This window comes from Vipera berus, assembly GCF_964194415.1.
Source record: "Vipera berus genome assembly, chromosome: 3".
Classification (NCBI taxonomy): Eukaryota; Metazoa; Chordata; class Lepidosauria; order Squamata; family Viperidae; genus Vipera; species Vipera berus.
This window is the reverse complement of record NC_138204.1, coordinates 89478383-89499926: the sequence shown is the minus strand read 5'-3', so window position 1 is coordinate 89499926 and position 21544 is coordinate 89478383. Positions and strand designations below refer to the sequence as shown.

The 21544-nt window shown below is 38.6% G+C and overlaps 1 protein-coding gene across 3 annotated transcripts in view; it reads left to right on the top strand.

The window, feature by feature from the left end:
* Positions 1–21544, top strand: part of CDC14A (cell division cycle 14A) — an 81036-nt gene that overhangs the window by 25867 nt on the left and 33625 nt on the right. For all 3 annotated transcript variants that reach the window (XM_081325773.1, XM_081325772.1, XM_081325771.1), the window contains exons 3-5: positions 372–447; positions 5174–5266; positions 13785–13864. In XM_081325773.1, coding sequence (XP_081181899.1) covers positions 372–447; positions 5174–5266; positions 13785–13864 — 249 coding nt within the window. The remainder of the gene's footprint in view (positions 1–371; positions 448–5173; positions 5267–13784; positions 13865–21544) is intronic.

Here is a 21544-nt window from a genome sequence, read left to right as displayed (position 1 = left end):
TAAATTGCAAAAGCAGATAATAGGTCAATGCCTTACTCATAAAAGTCCTAAAATGCAGCAACCTGTTGCTTAGCAAATCAGTATTATATCAGAGGTAGATTAAATTTATACGGTGCAGGTGTCTGTTGTGTACTTCAATTTCCCAATTGATTTTTTTATATACCTGCAGTTGAGAACCAGTGATATAAAACAGAAAATATTAAATGGATAGTGTGACACATTTCTGGTTGTAATGCTGCTACCCAGTACCCATATAAAAGATCTCAATAGAAATGTAGCTACCTAATAAAAGAAGTACTTACATTTAGAAGTATTTGATTAGCTGTTAATATTACTTTGAACAATGTTTCATCTGGATATATATGTTTTAGTTTTTATGCAGATTTTGGACCTTTAAACTTGGCTCTGGTGTATCGATTCTGCTGCAAAGTAAACAAAAAATTAAAGGTAAGAATGTCCTTTATTACTTTTTTATTGATCTTATTAATCTCTGTAAGCTTCCAGAGGTGTAGGTGAGTGCTTGGCTTTAGTAACTGATTTTTTTAAATAGTAATTTTATAAAAATTACACTGAACAATAAAAATTAATGCAAACTAAATAAAAAAGAAAAAGAAAAGTAGAAGATGCAGAAAAGGAAAAAAAATGAAAAAAATATAGCAAAGGAAAGGAAATATATAAAGGAATGACTTCCCCTTCATAACAAGTATAAACAATTTTAGTAACATCACCTTCTCTTAAAATATAACAGATAATTTCTTATTCCCATATCCCATCTCTTATTTAAGGGGGAATATTTGTAACTCATGATTGAAATGAGGGATCCTTGGAGCTCTTTCAGCTTGGTGGTTTTCTTGTAGACATTTCATTACCCAAACTAGTGCATGCATGATGTTACCTGGTTTGGGTAATGAAATGTCTGCAAGAAAACAACAGCAAAGCTCAAAGAGCACCAATTACCCTTCATCTCTTATTTATAAAAAAAAAATCCTTGTCATTTCAGTTCTGATGTCGGCAAAAGTTCATGAAGTCATTTCAGAGATAGCATATCTACCGGTATTCCAACCTTGATCAAATGAAATAATTTTATATTCCTAACAATTATTGATCTTCAATTCCTTCAAATAGTGTCCTAGATCTTAATTTCTTTCCAATATTTTTTCATTCCTTCTCACATAATTATTCAAACCTCCAACAACATTGTTCTGTAAATCAAATAAAGGAATATTATCCAGATCACTCTCCTTTAATTATGAAGACATCAGCTGGGGGTTGTTTTTTTTGATGACCAATGTAATCTCTTTTTCCATGTTACTTTTGTAGCCTGTGATTTTAAAATCCACTTTCAGATCAGTCTTAATCTTGTCAAGTAAAACTTGCTTCTTCTAAGATCTTTTAAACAGAATCTATCTAGAGAGGCACACATTACTATAATTAAGTACCAGGTCCATTGTTCAAAAATAAACTTCAATATATCCAATGTTAGAATATTCTGCTACATTCTGTATTTATAAGTCAAATTTAAACATTCTTATCCTTTAATTATAATCTTTAGTACCCTCTAGTGTCTAACAATCGAAGTCCATATTATGTTTTTTTAAGAACTTAAAACAAGTATTTTCCTACAGGAAGGTTCTTCAAATCCATCTGGACCCTTAGTTTGTCCTTTTGCCTTTTATTAAACCAAAAAAAGTCCTTAAATCCACTAAGGATTCGTCTTCCCCAAAATGCTAAATATCAAATCTGTATAAATGAATATGCTTCTGTATCATAATACCCAGATGGATCAAAGAAGCAGCGTTATAAATAAATAAGTGACTGATGGTGTGCTATATATGTGAAAGTGGGTGAGCTAAAGGCTGTGTAAAGAGTCTGTCTACCAAACTCCAATCAAGATGTCCTGTAGTAATTAGTGGAGCCTTCCCAATATTACAGCACCCTATCAGAAGGGCGGGATATAAATGGAATTAAAATAAAATAAAAATAAAAAAAATAAATTCTTAGAGGAAAGTGATTTTGGCTAATTACTGTTAAAAGAACGTGCTAGAGCAAAACAAATTATGCATGTTCTGACCAGTTCCTGGATTATGTGTAAAAGCACGTGATAAGTGCACATGTTCTATTGTAAATATTCACCACCTGTCTAATTTAAAGATGTATGAAATACTATAGCTGAGATCACTTAGGGTAAATATTCTGAGCAGATAAGTTTAATTTTTCTAAACAAAACAACAGGATTTTGTGGTATTAAAAAGAACTGGTTTACATTTATTACCTCACTGAAATATTATAGCTGTGCCATGAATTCTAAATAAACATAAATAGGATTGGGCTGCATGTTAACTAAATGTCCAATATATTGCTTCCTGTGGAGAGTAGATCCTCTGAATGATGATATGAACAGTATATTTACTAATACAGTTAAGATCTTGTCCTCTTTTAAAATCATACTTGAATTAATCTCTCACCTTGTTGTTTACTCATGTACAACACAAAAGGTTTTCCTTTAATAAGGGAGTTGCGTGAAACAATATATGTAATTGTCTTCTTACCACCTAATAATAAGACGAAAAATAAAATGGTACCGTACAAATAGTCCTCAGGTTATGATGGCAATTGGGAATGGAATTTCCATCACTAAGCAATGTTCTAAAGTGTGATATTCCATGACCACATCACTTAGTGATGGTAATACCAGCAGTCCCCAATACCATCATTATGGCAGTTTTGTTAAGCAAGGACCCCATGTGACCATAATGTGGAAAGAGGCAATGAAACTGCATCCCAGGCAAGCAGGGCGACAAGACTATGGAGTATGAGCTGGTTGTCAGTTGCCATGGTGGGCGCTACAGTGTACGGGCAGATGGGCAAGCACTAAGTCCAGGTGGGCTCTACAGGACATGCAGTTCTCATGACCACCCAGGAAGACTTTGGGAGAAAAAGCAATGGGGGCGACTTCCTGGAGTGATTTGTGATGACCTGCTTGTTTTCCCAGTGACTTTGTTTCTGGGAAACCTGTAGAGCAGGACGCAAGTAGTAATCTAGTGGTTGAAGACATCAAGCTAGAAAGGAATAGATTGTGAATTCTAGTCCCATCTTATGGCCCATGAGGCTAAGGCTGAGTGACTTTGGGCCAGTCACTTATTCTCAACCCAAGTTACCTTACATAGTTGTTGTGGGGAAAATAGAAAGAGTAAGGAGTATCGGTATGTTCATAGTCTTGAGTTATCTGTAAAAACAATAACGGTGGGATATAATTAAATAAATCATGGGACCACAGGATGCAATCACACTGTAATTATAAGCCAGTTGTGCAGCAGCTGGATCACAATCACATGACCCCAGGGATGCTGCAACATCAAGGACTGGTCACAAGAGCAGCTTTTAATTACTTTTGTAATGTTAAATTAAATGTATAATAAAAGCAACATAGAAAACCTATTTTTATGGTTTCAGTTTCTTATTATATTAATGGTGATTTAAGCATGAAAACTAGTAAGTAAAATAATATTTTATGCAAATTCATGTTTAGCAATCTTAAATATCTATATACATTATGTTTGTAATATAGGACTCCATTGTTAAAAAACAGTTTTTCAAAAGAATTGAAAATTACGACCATAATTGAGCCCAAAATTTCTGTTGCTAAGTGAGTTTTGCCCCATTTTAAGGCCTTTCTTGCCACAGTTGTTAAGTGAATCTCTGCAATTAATAAGTTAGTAACCTAGTTGCTAAGTAAATCTGGCTCCCCCATTGACTTTGCTTGTAAGAAGGGCGCAAAAGGTGATCACATGACCTTGGGACATAAACATGAACCAGTTGTCAAGCATCTGAATTTTGATTACATGAGCATGGAGATGCTGTAAAGGTGGAAACTATGAAAAACAGTCATAGGTCACGTTTTTCAGGGCTGTTGTAACTTTGAATGGTCACTAAACGAACTGTTGTAAATGGAGGATTACCTGTGTTCCCAATAAATTATAGCTATAAATTATAGCTATCAAGACCAGTGTTTAGAATTAATACCTATTCCTGCTTACTCTGAATACTCATTTCTTTAAGAGTATTACTAATATACTTTGGTTAATGTTGGATGGATTTTTTTAAAAAACCTCCCTATGTCATTGTCCTATTTGTTATTTATATGAGAGACTTAAGATTCAACATGGCTAATTTTCTATACAGTAAAGAACAAATTGAAATTGGGGCCAGGCAGATAGATGATTTACATGATTTAGACCAGGCATGTCCAACTGACGGCCCTTAGGGCACATGTGGCCCTGGACAGCTAATAATGCGGCCGCACAAGATTGTAAACTTTTAACATTATTATGTGACTGATATACATTAACTACATTGTATATTTTATGTCGCCCAAGATGTGACCTAGACCAGCGATCCCCAACCTTTGCAGCTTGGTGGCTTGGCTGGGGGTTGGGGGGAGAGGGACAAACCGGGGTGGGTGAGTGGCGGGCTGGTGCGCATGCACGTGCAGCTCGATGTTTGCAAGTTGAGCTGTGTGTGTGCCCGCACCCCACCTCACTGCTTGTGCAAGTTGAGTTGTGCATGCATGCGCCAGCCCGCCACTCGCATGGACCAGTTCCTAATAGGCCATGGCCCAGTAGTGAGCCATGGCTCAGAGGTTGGGGACCCCTGACCTAGACAAGCCAACATTTGGACGCCTATGATTTAGACCAGGGGTCTTCAAACTTGGCCCTTTTATGACTTGTGGACTTTAACTCCCAGAATTCCTCAGCCAGGCATGCTGGCTGAGGAATTCTGGGAGTTGAAGTCCACAAGTCATAAAAGGGCCAAGTTTGAAGATGCCTGATTTAGACATTTAATTCTAAAGCACAGTAATCTTAAATAAAGGACGAATTGTCTTAGAATTCATGAGATAGAAGAGGGTGGATATTCTGATTCCCTACACCTAACATAGTATTCAGACTAACAGAGGGTCTAAAGAATTGCATGCAGAGAAGAAATACTCCCATTATATGGGGGAAGGGGTTTAGGGAGCACTTTCTTTGTACTCTGGTTTAAATTTGATTGGGATATGACCTGATTTGAAGGACATGCCAGAAGCCTGTTTAACTGATGAATCAGTGAGCTGAGACATTTGGCATAATTTTGTGGTCTGCTCCTAATCTTTTTATTTATTTGTATCTTAAAACAGTCTTTCAGTCTATCAAGAAAGAAAATTGTGTATTATACCAGCTTTGACCAACGGAAAAGAGCAAATGCAGCATTTTTAATAGGAGCATACGCAGTAAGTATCAATAGCTGTGTGCATTTCTAATGAAAAGTTGCTGATACTTCAGTCTCTAAATAGATACTGCAAAAGCTAGCAACCCTGCTTTTTTAGGATTTTAACAGTGAGAGGAAGAAGGCTCTGGAAGGAAGCAGTTCCCATTTGCATTTTTAAGCTGCTCCCAACCGTAAAAGTATTGCTTAAATTACTACCTGGGAGGTGATAAGGGAGGGGATGAACATGATCTGCCTCCCACACACTTCCACGCTCATTCCTGTCCCTTATCCCCCACCCCACCCATTTAGAGAGTTGCAAGACAGATTTGAAGGGTGGAGTTGGGAACAAAAAGATTATGCCATCAACATAGAGTGGCAAATTATTGCTGAATTTTGATGAAGTTTTATTGCTAAATTTTAGCATCAGGACCCTGGGATTTGCAGGCTCATTCTTTATTTATTTTATTTTTTTATTTATTTTAATTCCATTTATATCCCGCCCTTCTCCGAAGACTCAGGGCGGCTTACAAGCTTAGCAGTAATAAATAAATAAATAAATAAATAAAAATAAATAAAATAAAACCCCATTTAAAAACTTTCAGCCTGGGCCGGAAAGCTCAAAGAGCCAGGTCTTCAGGTCCCGGCGGAATGACCGAAGGTCGGGGGCAGTCCTAAGCTCCACGGGCAGCTGGTTCCAAAGGGCAGGCGCACCCACTGAGAAGGCCCTCCCCCTGGGTGTTATCCGCCGGCAGTCTTTTACCGCCGGCACCCTGAGAAGGCCCTCCATGTGGGAGCGCACAGGACGAAGGGAACTGTATTTAAGGTGTTCCCTTAAATATCCCAGACCCAAGCCATTTAGGGCTTTATAGGTCATCACCAGCACCTTGAATCTCACCTGGAGGGCAACCGGAAGCCAATGCAGCTCGCGGAGTAGAGGTGTTACATGGGAGTATCGGGAAACCCCCATCACAACTCGCGCAGCAGCATTCTGCACCAGCTGAAGTCTCCGAGTGGTCCTTGAGGGCAGCCCCATATAGAGAGCGTTGCAGTAGTCTAAACGGGAGGTCATGAGCGCATGGGTGACTGTGCGTAGGGCATCTTGGTCCAGATAGGGTCGCAACTGGCGCACCAGGCGAACCTGGGCAAAAGCCCCTCTGGTCACGGATCCTATGTGATCTTCAAAACTGAGCCGTGAATCCAGGAGGACACCCAAGTTGCGAGCCCTATCAACAGGGGGTAACACCTCACCCCCCCATCATTAAAGATGGAATAGTCTGGTTAACCCGAGATGCCGGTATGCACAGCCACTCAGTCTTGGCAGGATTGAGATGAAGCCTGTTTCTCCCCATCCAGACCTGGACCGCCTCCAGGCAATGGGACATCACGGCGAGGGCATCACTGGGTTGGTTCGGGGTGGAGAAAAAAAGTTGGGTGTCATCAGCATACTGATGATACCCCACCCCGAAACCATGAATGATCTCGCCTAGCAGCTTCATATAGATGTTGAACAGGATGGGAGAGAGAACCGACCCCTGAGGAACTCCATAAACGAGAGGCCTCGGGGCGGATCTCTGCCCTCCCGTCAATACCGATTGCGAGCGGCCCAGGAGATAGGAGGAGAACCACCGTAAAACGGTGCCTCCCACTCCCAACCCCCTGAGACGCTGCAATAGGATACCATGGTCGATAGTATCAAAAGCCGCTGAGAGGTCTAATAGGACTAGGACAGAGAAACAACCCCTGTCCCGAGCCCACCAGAGATCATTCACCAGCGCGACCAATGCCGTCTCTGTGCTGTGACTGGGCCTGAAACCCGATTGGTACGGATCCAAATAATCAGTTTCCTCCAGGAACAGAGGAAGCTGATGCGCCACCACACTCTCAACAACCTTCGCCAGAAAGCGAAGGTTGGAGACTGGACGATAGTTATTTAAAACAGCTGGGTCCAGGGCAGGCTTCTTGAGGAGGGGTCTCACCAATGCCTCTTTCAAGGCAGTGGGGAAGATACCCTCCTTCAAGGAAGCAGTTATTACTGCCTGGAACCAGCTTCGTGTCTCCTCCCGAGCCGCATAAACCAGCCAGGAGAGTCCAACAAACAGGTGGTGGAGCTCAGCCTCCCCATAATCCTGTCCACATCATCAGGGGAAACAGGATCAAACTCAGTCCAGATAACATGCTCAAGACTGTCCGATTCATCCACGTCAGACTCTGACCAGTCAGAGTCTAAGCCGGCCTGGATCTGAGCGATTTTGTCCATCAGATGCTGACTAAACTCCTCGGCCTGTCCCTGTAAGGGGTCCTCCCTCACCTCCTGGTTAAGAAGGGAGCGAGTTACCCTAAACAGGGCGGCCGGGCGATTATCTGCGAACGCGATGAGGGCAGCGAAGTAGTTAGCCTTCGCCATCCTCATCGCGGCAAGATAAGACCTTATAAAGGTTCTTAGCTGCAATCGGTCAGATGCGGATCGGCTGGACCTCCAACAACTCTCTATAGACCCTGTCTCCGACGCTTCATCTCCCGGAGCTACACAGAAAACCATGGAGCCCAGCAGGATCTGCGCCGAGTCAGGGGTCGCAAGGGTACAACACGGTCGAGTGCTTCAGTGGCTGCCTTTTCCCAGGCAACCACCAAGGCACTGGCCGGGTTGTGAGTGAGGGCAATGGGTATAGACCCAAGCACCATTTGGAACCGTTCTGGATCCATTAGGCGCCTGGGGCGGAACCATCTGGTCGGTTCCGCAGCCCAGCAGTTGTTTTATTGTAGATGTTTTACCTAATTTTTAAATTAAGAATAGTTATTTAGAGAAATGAAACTTTTCTTTGGGGTATGTTTTTACATGAATGGTCAAAATTGTAGAACTTTTTTTTTAAAAAGCTAGTATTTTGTGATTTATGGGCTTTGTGTTGTTTTACAATCACCTAGGTCTTTATTAATATACAGTACTGTTAATTTAAATAGGTAATGTGTACATATCCTCTTAGCTTTGTATTTGTAGTAAATACGATCTAGTATTACTCTGCACTCTTTTTAGTACTTCACTGTGCTGTAAAATAAATGTGCTATAAAATAATGCCTCTGGATGAAGTGAAATGGAATTATGAATAACTTTTCATATAAATAGCTCATGTTCTTAATCTCCCTTTTAAGATAATCATGTTAATTGAAATAAATAGTTCATTATGAAGCAGCAAAGCACCGTTGCAGGCAGATGAATTAGTAGAACTTTAATTTTATCTTTGTGTTGAAGAAAGGAAGGAATAACAGTATGAGAACTATGTTTGCCTTGGAAATGATCAACGGTGAAAAGGCAGATGAGATAGTTCAGTCATTAGTCTTGTGTTGTGTGAGTAAGCTGCCTATCCTCTTTAGCATATAATCTTCACCCAGGTTATTTAAGGGTTCTGGTACAGATTTTTCCTCCTTCTCCTACACGAAACCATTTCACTTCAGATAAACTAGGTCAAGGCCAAATGTAATATCTTAGGAGTAGCGTCTTGCTTGTCTACTGCAAACTGTAACACAACACAGTGCATTTTTACCAGCATTCTGTATCTCTTTTTTTAATTTAAATCCTTGTGCTGAAAATTCTAAGCATTTTAATTTAAACTTTCTGAGCAATAATAACAAAGCAGTTTAACGCTATATCAACATTATTTTTCCTCCTGTTCATTTATAAGCACTATTGTATTCAGTGCATACAATTTGAAATAATACTAAATACAATAAAAGGACACACTCAAAAGTGAGAAGCTTAGGATAAGCTTCTACTCTGTTTTAACAAATATGCGCAGAGGCTTCTGCCTTAATCTGTATCTGCTGTTCAGGGAGGGGAACAAATTGGGTGTTTTGGAGAGGTTATTTTACAAGTGATGTTGTATTGTGGAGAGGATAAGCAAATATAGAATCCAGGTAATTAACCAAACAATAAATCAGCATAGCTGAGACTTTTTCCTGACAACATAGAGGCTGCTGGTGATGAATAATCCAAATAAACATTAAAGAAGTGCATGTCCTATCTATAGAATCAACATTTCTATTCAGAGTAAAAAATAATGATTCTGATTTTGCAATTTCCACAGACGTTTATCTTTGAAACTCTTCCTAGAATATGATTATTTTTAAAGATCTGCTCCAGTATGACTGGGGAAAATGCTTTCCCACTCATTTCTCTACCAATTTTTCAAATGTCTAATAAGTGTTTAATTGTCCTGAAAGACTAGCTCTGTTTGCCCACGTGAAAAGTAGAAGAACATTTGAAGGGCATTTCTGGCAGCTGATGCAGCATGAAAGAGCCACAGACTTTGGTATCCCTGATTATCTAGGGAAAATTTGTGCTTAACAGCAACAGTTATGCGAAATCCATACTTTCAATCATAGGGAGGTCATTTTCAAACATGAAGATTAAAAACTGATAAAATTTAAAAAAAAATCACTGCAGGTGGTCTTAGTTTAAACACCACTCATTTAGCAACCTTTTAAATTTACAGTGACACTGAACAAGTGGTAGTTAGGACTGGTCCTCTTAAGTTTCTGACCTGGCAATGTCCCTGCAGTCATGTGATCATGATCTGGGTGCTCAGCACCAGGCTTGCAATTACAACATCATAACAATCCGTGGTCACAGGTTTGCAATTTCTAATAATCCTGCTGGCTTCTCACAGAGTCAATGGGGAAGCCAGCAGGAAGTCAGAAGTCATGATCCCATGACAATCTTGCTTAAAAATGGCAACTGGGACTAGCATGGTCACCTAATGTTGTTCTTTACAACCACATTGGATAACAAGGGCAAATCCAGTCTCAATTCCCATCTTAAACTAAAGGCTATCTATATTCTACACTTAAATGGATTCTTATTAATTAATTCATCACTTTCTGTTAGTTTTATGCTTGCACTCATTGCATCATAGTAAATTATTGTGTGCACTCTTATTGAAACATTTTTTAAACATGTTTTCTGTTCTTTCTAGATATTTCTGGGTGTTTTTTTCCTTCCTATGCTATGGCCTCTTGTGCACTGCTCCTTTTTTGTTTAAGCAGCTGAATAATTAAATATTACTGGTTAATTACTGGTCAGTGATTGTAATAAACTTTTTAAAAAAATTATAGACTCATCTCTAATTTTGCAGCCTAATGTGGACAACAAACAAATCAGGTGCAGGTTTTTGATACCATTTAATTATTGCTTTGGCAAGTAGAGCAAATCTAGCCCAATTTAAATGTTGCAAGCAGTGTGTAGATGCAAGATAATCTTTTAGTAGGATAGGTATTCCCAACCAAGAAGCAGAATCCTGCTTCTCAGATTGGGTAAGATCTGTACATTTTTAAAGGAATAATTTTGGCTGATTTACAAGAATGATTGTTATAGCTACATCATAGTATATATTACATTCCTGCTGGAGGAAAACGGAATTGCAATATACATGCACTTGCAGCAATAAACTTGAATTAAAAACAGGCAGCATTGCATAATCATACTGTGTGGTAAATAGTTTTCTGATATTTTTTTGCATATATATTATTCTTAGCTGTGTTAGCAATCTTGTACTGCCTTAATGCTAAAGTATTGTGTCAAATGAGATTTGGTAAATACTAGATTATGTGCTACAAATAGACCTTCCTGGGGCAGTTGTGTATTCTACACTGGAACACACTGTGACTTCCTAATTTTTTTCTGAAACCTATATTTTAATGTTTGTCATTATTTGTAATATATTTGGCTATAAAAATGCAACCATTCATTCTTTTTTTTCCCTGTTTCCATCCATCTGTTAGAAGGACAATGCTCTTATCCATATATTTAATAGTTTACTAAAGAGTATGAAATCCCGCTCATAACACTTTTGTCATGTCTAAGTGTTAAATATATGCTAGTCTAGTTTCATCCATAAATTTTTTGCCAAATGTATCAGCAGTGGTAATTTGCTTCATCTGCAAAATATCACCACAGCATCTATTTCAGTCTATCTTAAAAGGGGTTCTAAAAGTCTCCCTAGATATGTAGGGTAAAGGTAAAGGTTCCCCCGCACATGCATGCTAGCCGAAGAGCCAGCGCTTGTCTGAGGACGTCTCCGTGGTCATGTGGCCGGCATGACTAGACGCCAAAGGTGCACGGAACGCTGTTACCTTCCCACCGTAGTGGTCCCTATTTTTCTACTTGCATTTTTATGTGCTTTCGAAGTGCTAGGTTGGCAGAAGGATATGTAGGTATAAGGCAAAACACCCTTGCATATCAATACATTTGTTTTCAATACCTGAAACATGCTGCAGCATGTTTACAGAGAACAAATTTCAGGAAGGAGGTCATTTATCCTGAATTAAAACTTGATTAACATAGGTATCAGTCACTTTGAGGGAGGCAACTACAATATGTTGGCAAGCAAGGTAAGTAGGAAAGGAAAAGCTGAGGAAATATTAATCACATTCCTTGGAATTCAAGAAAGCCACTTCTGATGAATTCAGATTAAAAATATTAGTACAGGTAGTCTTTGACTTACGACCACAAATAAGCCAAAAATTTCTGATGCTAAGTGAGACAGTTGTTAAGTGAGTTTTGTCCCATTTTATGGCCTTCCTTGCCACAGTTGTTAAATGAATCACTGCAATTGTTAAGGTAGTGACGTGGTTGTTAATGTGAAACTGGCTTTCCTATTGACTTTGTTTGTCAGAAGGTTGCAAAAGGGGATCACATGACTTTGGGACACAGCAACCATCATAAATATGAGCCAGTTGCCAAGCATCCAATTTTGGTCATGTGACCATGGGGATGCCGCAACGGTTGTAAGTGTGAAAAATAGTCATAAGTCACTTTTTTTAACTGGTGTTGTAGCTTCAAACAGTCACTACTACAAACTGTTGTAAGCCGAGGACCACCTGTATAATATGCTCTGAAAATCTAAAGGATAAATAAACCAAAGAAATATTGGGGATTCTGAAAGGTTGGGCGTAAATAATACTCATGATAAAGGAAGATTGACAAAAGTATTAAGGGCCTACCTTACTGTATTGGGTGGAGGATTTTAAGAGAATTACAAAAATGCTAGGCTATAATAATTGAAATATTGGAACTATTTAAAAACAGTTACTAAACAGGTTTAAGCCAGGGCTTTTCAACCAGTGGTACGGGTACCACCTGTGGTACATTGGCACCTGGCAGGTGGTACACGACCATCCCAAAAAAGTAGCAGGGGAGGGGAATGAGCTGAACCAGTGGCAGCACCATACAAGCCTGAGCGAGAGACGGCTGGAGCTGCAGGGCTGTCAGGGCTCAGCGGAAGCGCCCGGATCAGCGCTTCTTCGGGGCTGTCAGGACTCAGCAGAAGTGCCAGGATCAGCGCTGCTTTGGGGCTGTCAAGGCTCCAGCTGGAGCTCGGCGCTGATCCTGGCGCTTCTGAGCCCAGAAGAAGCACCGATCAGCTGGATTGTTGCAGCATCTCCAGGGTCTTGTGATTTACATTCAGATGCTTGGCAACTGATTCATATTTATGATGGTCACAGTGTCCCGGGGTGGTGTGAAGTGACCAGCAGACGGGGGAAGTAAAAACCAAACACCCACCCCACCCCCACTTCCAATTCTCAACAGAAATGCTCACAACAATGAAAACCTCAGACAGGAGGAAGAGCACTGCCAGGTGGGCAGGCAGGTGTCTTGCTTGGCTGTGGCTTGGGGGGTACTTTTTCAGTGCCATTGTAACTTCGAACAGTCACTAAGCGAACTGTTGTAAGTTGAGGACTACCTGTACTTCATCAGTTTTTTCCTTTTTGGTGGGGGGATGTCATCATGTTTTTGACACCTTGCTAGGCGACTGGTAGTACTCGGATGTTGCCATATCCTAAAAGCGGTACAATGAGTGAAAAGGTTGAAAAGCCCTGGTTTAAGCTACTGAAGCAAACCAATTTGAAAGTGCAAAATCCAAATAATTTTGTATAACTTTGGCTCCCTTTCAAGGAAGCATCAGTCTGTTATTTTAATAGGAAGAAAACTATTTGGGGAATACTTTTTTAAAAATGTGTTACTTCATTGCTACAAGTTGATTTTTATTGATAATTCTGTTTTTAAAAAATATATCTTTTATATTTGGGTATATTTGTTTCAATGCATAATGATTTATTTGATTAATGCTTCCTATTTTTCCCATGAGAAGGTAAACAATTATCTGCATTCAGAATGGAGAAAAATGTTTTTGTATTATTTTCTTATGAAAGCAATAAAAACAGGAGAGAAGGAGTTAGCAGGGCTGTTAGCTACGCTGTCAGTATGAAAACACTCCTGTATTATTGCCTAATAAACTTTCTGGTTGTATCTATGGAGTCACCAGGAGCTGAGCTTGATTTGGAGAGTTCCTATTTTAAACTTGGAATAAAAACAATTTTCTGAAGTATCAACATAATCTCAAGCATAAATAGTAGGAATTAAAATGTTGAACTCAAAGTCATGTTTGATTTCTATTCAGACTTTATATTGATATAATGAATTACACAATTGTAAGTACATTTGCATTTTCTAAATTAAATTGTTTCTTTTATCTTCATTTTTTTCACAGGTAGCTTACTTGAAGAAAACACCAGAAGAAGCTTATCGGATACTCTTATCTGGATCTAATCCACCCTATCTTTCCTTTAGGTATAATTGTAATTTTGTATAATGCTTTAAAATGTTCAAGATATTGAAAGCAATTTACATAGTTGTGGCCATCCTGAAGAGATTATTTCATATTTTACTGACATCAATCTTGCATTCTATACAATATGTGTTCTCCACTGAGCAAATTTATTTGGGCTTTCCTCATCGTAAAAATGAAAATGTAATAATGAGGCAAGAGAGGATAAGTCTGTACTGAATTCTTTCCTGTATATATTCCATACTAATATGTTGCTTAATACTGATGATTGTTCATGGGCTATATTCATATTTAAGATTTTTATCCTACTTTTATTATGGGAGCAAACATATGTAATACATCTTCCTCCTATTTTCCCACAACAATAACGTTGTGAGGTGTGTTGGGCAGAGAATGGCCCAAAGCCACCCAACTAGTATTCATGCCTAAAGCAGGTCTATAAATTTCATAAGATTGTGTTCAAATATATTCCAGCTTTCTCCAGCTCATATTATTGTAAAGTCTTGAGTAATGTTTAACAGCTTATTCTATCACATCCTTTATTATTGTGGAAATATGTCTGGTTGCATCCCAAATAAAAATGATATATCTTGTTCCTTGCACAGTTGATAAGCCAAGCAATTCATCCAGCTTGTTTCTTTTTCAGAAAATATCTATTAAACAAAATGTACAGGTCTTGATGACTTTCCTAATCTTTATTTTTTTTTCAACCTGTTATTCTAATTTAATCATTAGTTTGCCATATTTCTGATTAATAACAGCCTTAAAGAGTTCTACTTTGATTTCAAACCTTGTTGCTTTTGTTAATTTTCTTAATTGGTTGGGTGATATTATCTGACACAATGCAATTCATATATAAGATCTTTAATTTATGATAAGGAACAGGTGTCAAGTTTGGCAAACACATGCATACATAAAACTACAAGAAGGAACAAGGAAAGGAAAGTGTTAGTCACTTGCCACAATATATAAACTGCTTTAATCCAAAGACCTGAATGGCTAAGGGTGGGTAACATATTCCCTCAGACCTCTTTCTTCCTTGTGTTTTTTCTGGATCTGTTCCCTTTCTCTTGTCATTAGCTGGCAACCAGATGGCTGTGCAGGCACCACAGTTTTTCCCAGTTTTCCACTGTGCATATATAACACTGTACCATGAAACCTAGTTAGCTCTTGGCTTCTTATACATTAGACTGAACGATTCCTTTTAAAAATGCATTACATTTCTGATACCTAAGTTAAAGGTAAAGGTTCCCCCGCACATGCGTGCTAGTCATTTCCAACTCTAGGGTCCGGTGCTCATCTCCGTTTCAAAGCCGAAGAGCCAGCGTTTGTCCGAGGACGTCTCAGTGGTCATGTGGCCGGCATGACTAGACGCCAAAGGCGCACAGAACGCTGTTACCTTCCCACCGTAGTGGTCCCTATTTTTCTACTTACATTTTTACGTGCTTTCGAACTGCTAGGTTGGCAGAAGCTGGGATGAGTAACGTGCTCACTGCTACGTGGCACTCGGGATTCAACCCGCCAAACTGCCGATCTTCTGATTGACAAACTCAGTGTCCTAACCCACTGAGCCACCACGTCCCTATTTCTGATACCTAGAACATCCTTAAACAATCTAGCTTTCCCCAATAAATTAGGCCAATATGCTCACTGTGATTGCCTTGACATGCAGATTCATCTAGCAATTATTCTCTCACTCTCTTCCCTCCTTATGGCCTACACCTCTCATTTGCTTCTCTTCACTTCCCCTCCTCTTGGCATTCCAAACCTTAATTCATCTCTAGCTAAATCCTTTAGATCCATGGTTCCCAAACTGTGTGCCATGGTGCTACAATGAACTCTAGACTGTGAGATACTTCACATTTTTAATGGAAACATAGCAATACCTAACATCTGCAGAACATAGCACAAAGCATTAGCCTACTATTGCCGTGCTTCTCAAAAATTCAAAATATCCCACAGTGCCTCTGTAAATTTGCTTCTTGGGTACTGTGAGATGCCATGGAAAAATTTCTGAAATGCTACGAGCACTGTGAATTGAGAAAATGTAGGCACATACTAAGCAGCTCCCTCACAGGCAAAAACTTCAGCTCTTCATTGCCCATCTTGATCATAATTCTTTACACAAAGACTCTTGTATCTTCTCTTTTACCACTTACTCAATATTTTTTTACTGCTAGGTAAATATATTTAATTAATTAAATTTCTATAGTTACCCAACTCAATCAAGTGACTCTAGGCAGCAATAAATTTCCTATCCATCTAGTGCCAAATGATCTCCCTTTCTCCATTGTTTTTTTTAATGATTGCTGAACGAATTGTCGGTAAGTGAGGACTATTTGTATTTAGTTTCTTTAAGGCTTTTTGCCTTGTGCAAATTCAGTGCAATTATAGGATTAAAATAGATATGATAAACTCAGGATTGAAACGTAACATGTATGTATTGCAATTGAAAGTTATTTCTTTGTCCTTTTCACAATGACTTTGCAGTGCTTGGTTTTTTAAAAAAAGTATTGTTACAAATTGCTTGATAAACCTTTTGATTAATGCAAAATAGCTGCTGATTCAGTTGCCTGAAGAACCTGGCAAAATGCTAAGATCAAAGGTTTGTCAGACAAAGCTATTTGTAATCACCTGGAATTTAGAATATTGTCAGGAATGTATTCTGAATAGAACATATTAGTATTTAAACTAGAGACAGTTCATCAATGATAGGGAAGTTATTTTAAAGCCTGCTGGGTTGTATATCCATCTGTATTTGTGTTAAATCACAAACAAGAATGCATATGTGAAATTTGTATTGGAGTTAGAGAGAAAAAATAATCATTTGATTTTGCAGCTTAATACCATCTCCATATCACTCAGAATATACTTTTAAAAACTATTTGACTTAAGATAAAGAATGATCACATTAACGCCCGTTCACTATTATTTTGCAGTATTTAAGATCATAAGCTATTAGGTCTACATACATTTCCTTCCTTTTTCATTTACCATCCAGTACTGAATATAATTATAGGTGAGGGGGAGTATTGCCTCCTTTGTGCTGTTCTCAAAGTCCTACCCTTCTCTAAAATAGAACTAAAAATTTGAGCTTTGTGGGGATTTGGGGAACTTTTAAGACCAAAAAAACCCGCAGAATGCACCTTCAATGGAATGCACAAAGTTTAATGTTGGCCTTGAATCAATAAGAGCACACCTAATCTTCTGAAATCCTAAAAGCAGGCATAAACCTTTCATCTTCTCTTCTTCCGTGGATCCTCTCTTCTTTCAAATAAATATGTAAATAAATACTAATGTGCTCGTTTTTTCATCCAGCAGTGAATATGATAGGTGAAGTCAAGGTACTTCATGTCTATCGCATTCAAACAATCTATGATAAAAGTTAAAAATGAGATAAATGTAATCTGACAAGAATTGTTTTAGATAAATCTCTGCTGTAGCCTGAATTTGTTGTATTGTTTCCATTATACGTGGAGACCAATCAGTGTAACATATGCTCTAGAATCTTTGTAAGAATCAAAGTCAAAGAAATTGGCTTACAGTTTGCTGGACCTTCCTTTTTCTTCCATTTGTAAATAGGATCTGTTTGGCCTATTCACCATAAGGCAATCCTTGGCAATTTACGGCCCTTGGGCCATATCTGGCCCTTTGCCTGTCCCTGTCTGACCCGCGTGAATTGTCATAAGGGTTTAGCCAAACCATCAGCTAGTTCCCAGGATGCAGTTCATGGAGTTCTGGAGATTTAAATTCATTCAAAAGTAAAGAGGGACTCCATATTGGAGTTCTCTTAATCTCGAACTTCAGTCTTGTTTCTTGGTTGGAGCAACATGCCTTTTTTTTTTTGGTCAGAAAAGTCTGAACCAAGATAAATAGCCATGTCTCTTCTTTGTTACACATTAACATTTTCCCATCTTCATTAACTGGTATCCTGATTCTTTTTGTTTTGCTAACCTTAGTTTAGAGTTTTTGCTTTCTTAACATCAACTTTACAGTTTCAGGCTCTCTGCAGCTCTTTTGTGATTTGGCCCCTTTTGCATTTCTTGCATGTGTCTTTTGGGGTTTTTATTTTCAAATGTTCACTAAGCTTTTCAGATGAGCTTCTTCTGCAGCATTTGCTTGTTTGTTTTCCTAATTGGAATTCTTCTTGTTTAGGAACTTGTAACCACCTTGAAGGGACACGGTGGCTCAATGGGTTAGGACACTGAGCTTGTCGACCAGAAGGTCGGCGGTTTGGTGGGTCGAATCCCGAGTGCCACGTAACAGAGTGAGTGCCTGTTACTCGTCCCAGCTTCTGCCGACCTAGCAGTTCGAAAGCATGTAAAAATACAAGTAGAAAAATAGGGACCACTAAGGTGGGAAGGTAACAGCGTTCTGTGCGCCTTTGGCGTCTAGTCATGCCAGCCACATGACCACGGAGACATCCTCGGACAAACGCTGGCTCTTCGGCTTTGAAACGGAGATGAGCACCGGCCCCTAGAGTTGGAAACGATTAGCACGCATGTGCGGGGGAACCTTTACCTTTAACCACCTTGATTTCCTTTTCTCATTAGCATTCTCTGCAGTAGATTCTCCTTGTTATCTGAGTTTAATATAATGTGCCTTTTTGAAGTCCAAGAGGTGACTTGGGCTGAGAGAGAGTGACTGACCCAAAGACGTCCAGCTGGCTTTCATGCCTAAGCTAGTACTAGAACTGACCGTCTCCTGGTGATTGGCCCAAGGTCATCCAGTTGGCTGTCATGCTTAAGGCAGGACTAAAGCTCACGTTTTCCCAGTGCCTTAACCACTAGACCAAACAGATTCTTTTTCACAAAAACAAACTCTTTCCACAGAAGGGGTTGTTTTTTGTTTTGTCTTGTTTTTGTTTGTTTGCTTGTTTTGGCACTTCAGTATTGCTGTGGAAAAAAATATCAAACCAGGCCAGTCAAAGACTGTAGGGTTTGCAGAGGTGGGATTGAATAGATACTTAACAGGAACAAGGGGATGCTGATCTAGAACTCGCCCATGGCAGGCACCTATAACCGCTAGGACCATCCGCCATGCTATGTCGTAAACTCACTGAGCAGATATCTGCTCTGGCTTTCTCTACAGAAACTGGGGGAGACCAGAAATGCAAGTCAGCTGAATGTTTGTCTTCCGTCCTGAAGGGGAGTTGTCAGAATTAAGAGGGCCAGAAAATGATAGGGGAAGGAAAGTTTTAGCCAGTAAAAGAGGTGACAAATGCAGGCTATTTCCTCAAGGAAAATTTGTCTGGATTCCACACGTATCAGAGCATTTAAGACATAGCAAAGAATCATGAAGAAAACATGCAAAAACTTGGAATTGAAAAATATCCAGGGGTTTTAAAGGTATTATAGATGAATACCTGTGAACCATAAATTATCTGTGGAACAGGTTTAGGTTTAAGCAGTTTTGTAGCAGCAAGGATGGACCTGTCGCCTCTGGAATGGAAAATGTTCAGTGTTTTCTTGGTTTTGTTTATTAGTTTTTCCAACAAGCTCTAGAGTGCAGAATATTGTTCATTTAAATGCAAAAAATGTAAGCACTTATATCAAAAAAATTAAATCTTATAGATTAAGTGAGAGGAAGTATATCTGTTATTTAGGAATTCAGTTCAATTACTCATTGATGCCATACATGATACCAGCATGTTATTTATATCAATTTACATTATTTTTGTATTGACATTATGCTCTAACAAGTAGACCTTTGCATCAAAGTCTGCTAAAACAGGTTTTCACTGTATTGTTGAGCTTTAAGGTTGAATGACTCTCATCTGCTTTTCTTTTATACTGATGTGGCTGGCATCGTCAGAAGCAGAACGAGTTGCTTTGTGTATACCTTTCAGTAACAAAGGCCTCTGAACTGGGCTGACTTGGTTCTTGTATTTGAACCTGGCAAGCTGGGCCATGTCACATCAATCCAAAAAAGCTGATTCCTGATTGGTTCCTTGTCCAATTGGTCTAATCTGAAGAAATTTTAGGAGTATCAGTTTCTGGTTGGTCTGTCTTTGGGACTGCTGATTATGTAGGGGGACTTCTGATTGGTTTATTTTTGAAGAATTCCTCATTGGATAGATTTGATACAGGGACACTGCTAGATGTAAAAGCCAATAAGTTTTCATATATTTTAGAAAGGCTTCTATTGAGCCATGCTGTGTTGAAATTCATCTCTAGAACATTAGTCATAAGAAAAAGTTACAGAACAATGCTCCCATTAAATTCCTGTGCTGTTGGTTAAAAAAGGTACACTAATTTCTCATATAGTGAACGAACATTGCTCATGAAATGAATATTTGTTAGTGTGTTATGTACTTGAATTTTGTAGAAAAGATATTTTGAATAACCTGATTTAATTTTGAGTGATCTTTTTATTTAAAAACTTATGAGCAGATATGACCTTTCAATTATTGTGCTGTAAATTGAGCCCTCTTGAATGTAATAATCACTACTAGCCAGTAAAACAATTCATGCATGCATGAATTGTCAAATATATGTACCACTTCAATAGCCCAAACATTCAACCTGAGCAAAAATGTTATGTATATCATACTTATCATAATTAATAATTTAATTTTGATGATTGTATTAAACCATAGGTATGTTGAATTGGATAACAAAGATACTTTGAATGGGATCCATCAATGGAAAATTATACAAAAATGAAACAGTCCTTATACACTACAGTAATCCACATGGCTCTGAACAGAGAACAATTTGAAAATGTAATACATTAGAGGAATTAGTGGAAGAAAGTTTTTAAAGAATTTATTACATATACAACTTTTAGAGCTTTAAAGCATGTCTGGCATTGAAGAATGTTCTTTGTTTACATGAGTGCCCCATCTTGATGTTTGTTGCTATGGAAAGAATATATAGTATAGTCATAGCTTTGTTAATAGTGCATTGCAAATATGGTCTTGCCAGAACATGCTGTACAAATAAAAACAAGGCTCCCACACTTTGAAAGAGTGTTTTCAGCAGACAAGCTTTTAGAGATTTAGTATAGTACTAACTCCTTAGTTGTGGTTTCATAAGATGTTCCTGCAAATCTTTCAGTGTTTTGAAAAAGGCTAATTTGCTAAATTACCTCCCCAATGCATGTTTTTTTGCTCAAATCACTGGATGTGAATATCGAATTTGTTATTTTATTTCTTCATTTTCTTTCATAGGTTCAAGGTGGTGTACCGAGCACTCCCTCTTCCTTTTCCCCACAAAATGGAGTTGGTTGAATTTTGGTTTCCCAAGTTTCATTGAAGTAAAATATTGTCTCAGGCCCCTAAAGTATCCTAAGATCATGTCACTGAAACGTAGTAAAAGAAATAGATCGAGATCCCCCTATAGATCCTGCACAACACGTTCAATTTCAACATTGTATAATTTTCCATAATTTTTAAAATAAAATTACAACTAACTTAAGGAGGAAGCGCTTAATGTTGTGACTTCAGTGTGGTCAGCTGAGCAGGAAACTTACCAAATGTAAATTTTTTTATACATGAAATCCTGTTTTTTAACCCTATTTGGCGCCAGCTCTGCAATGTACATAGGTTGTAGCCAATCCATTTGTGTGAAATTTGATTTAATATGATTTTTAAAATTTGATACCAGGTTCCATTTAATATCGAAAATTCAATTAGTGTGCGACTAGCATGCACATGGTTGACGCTAGCACGAGCACAGTTG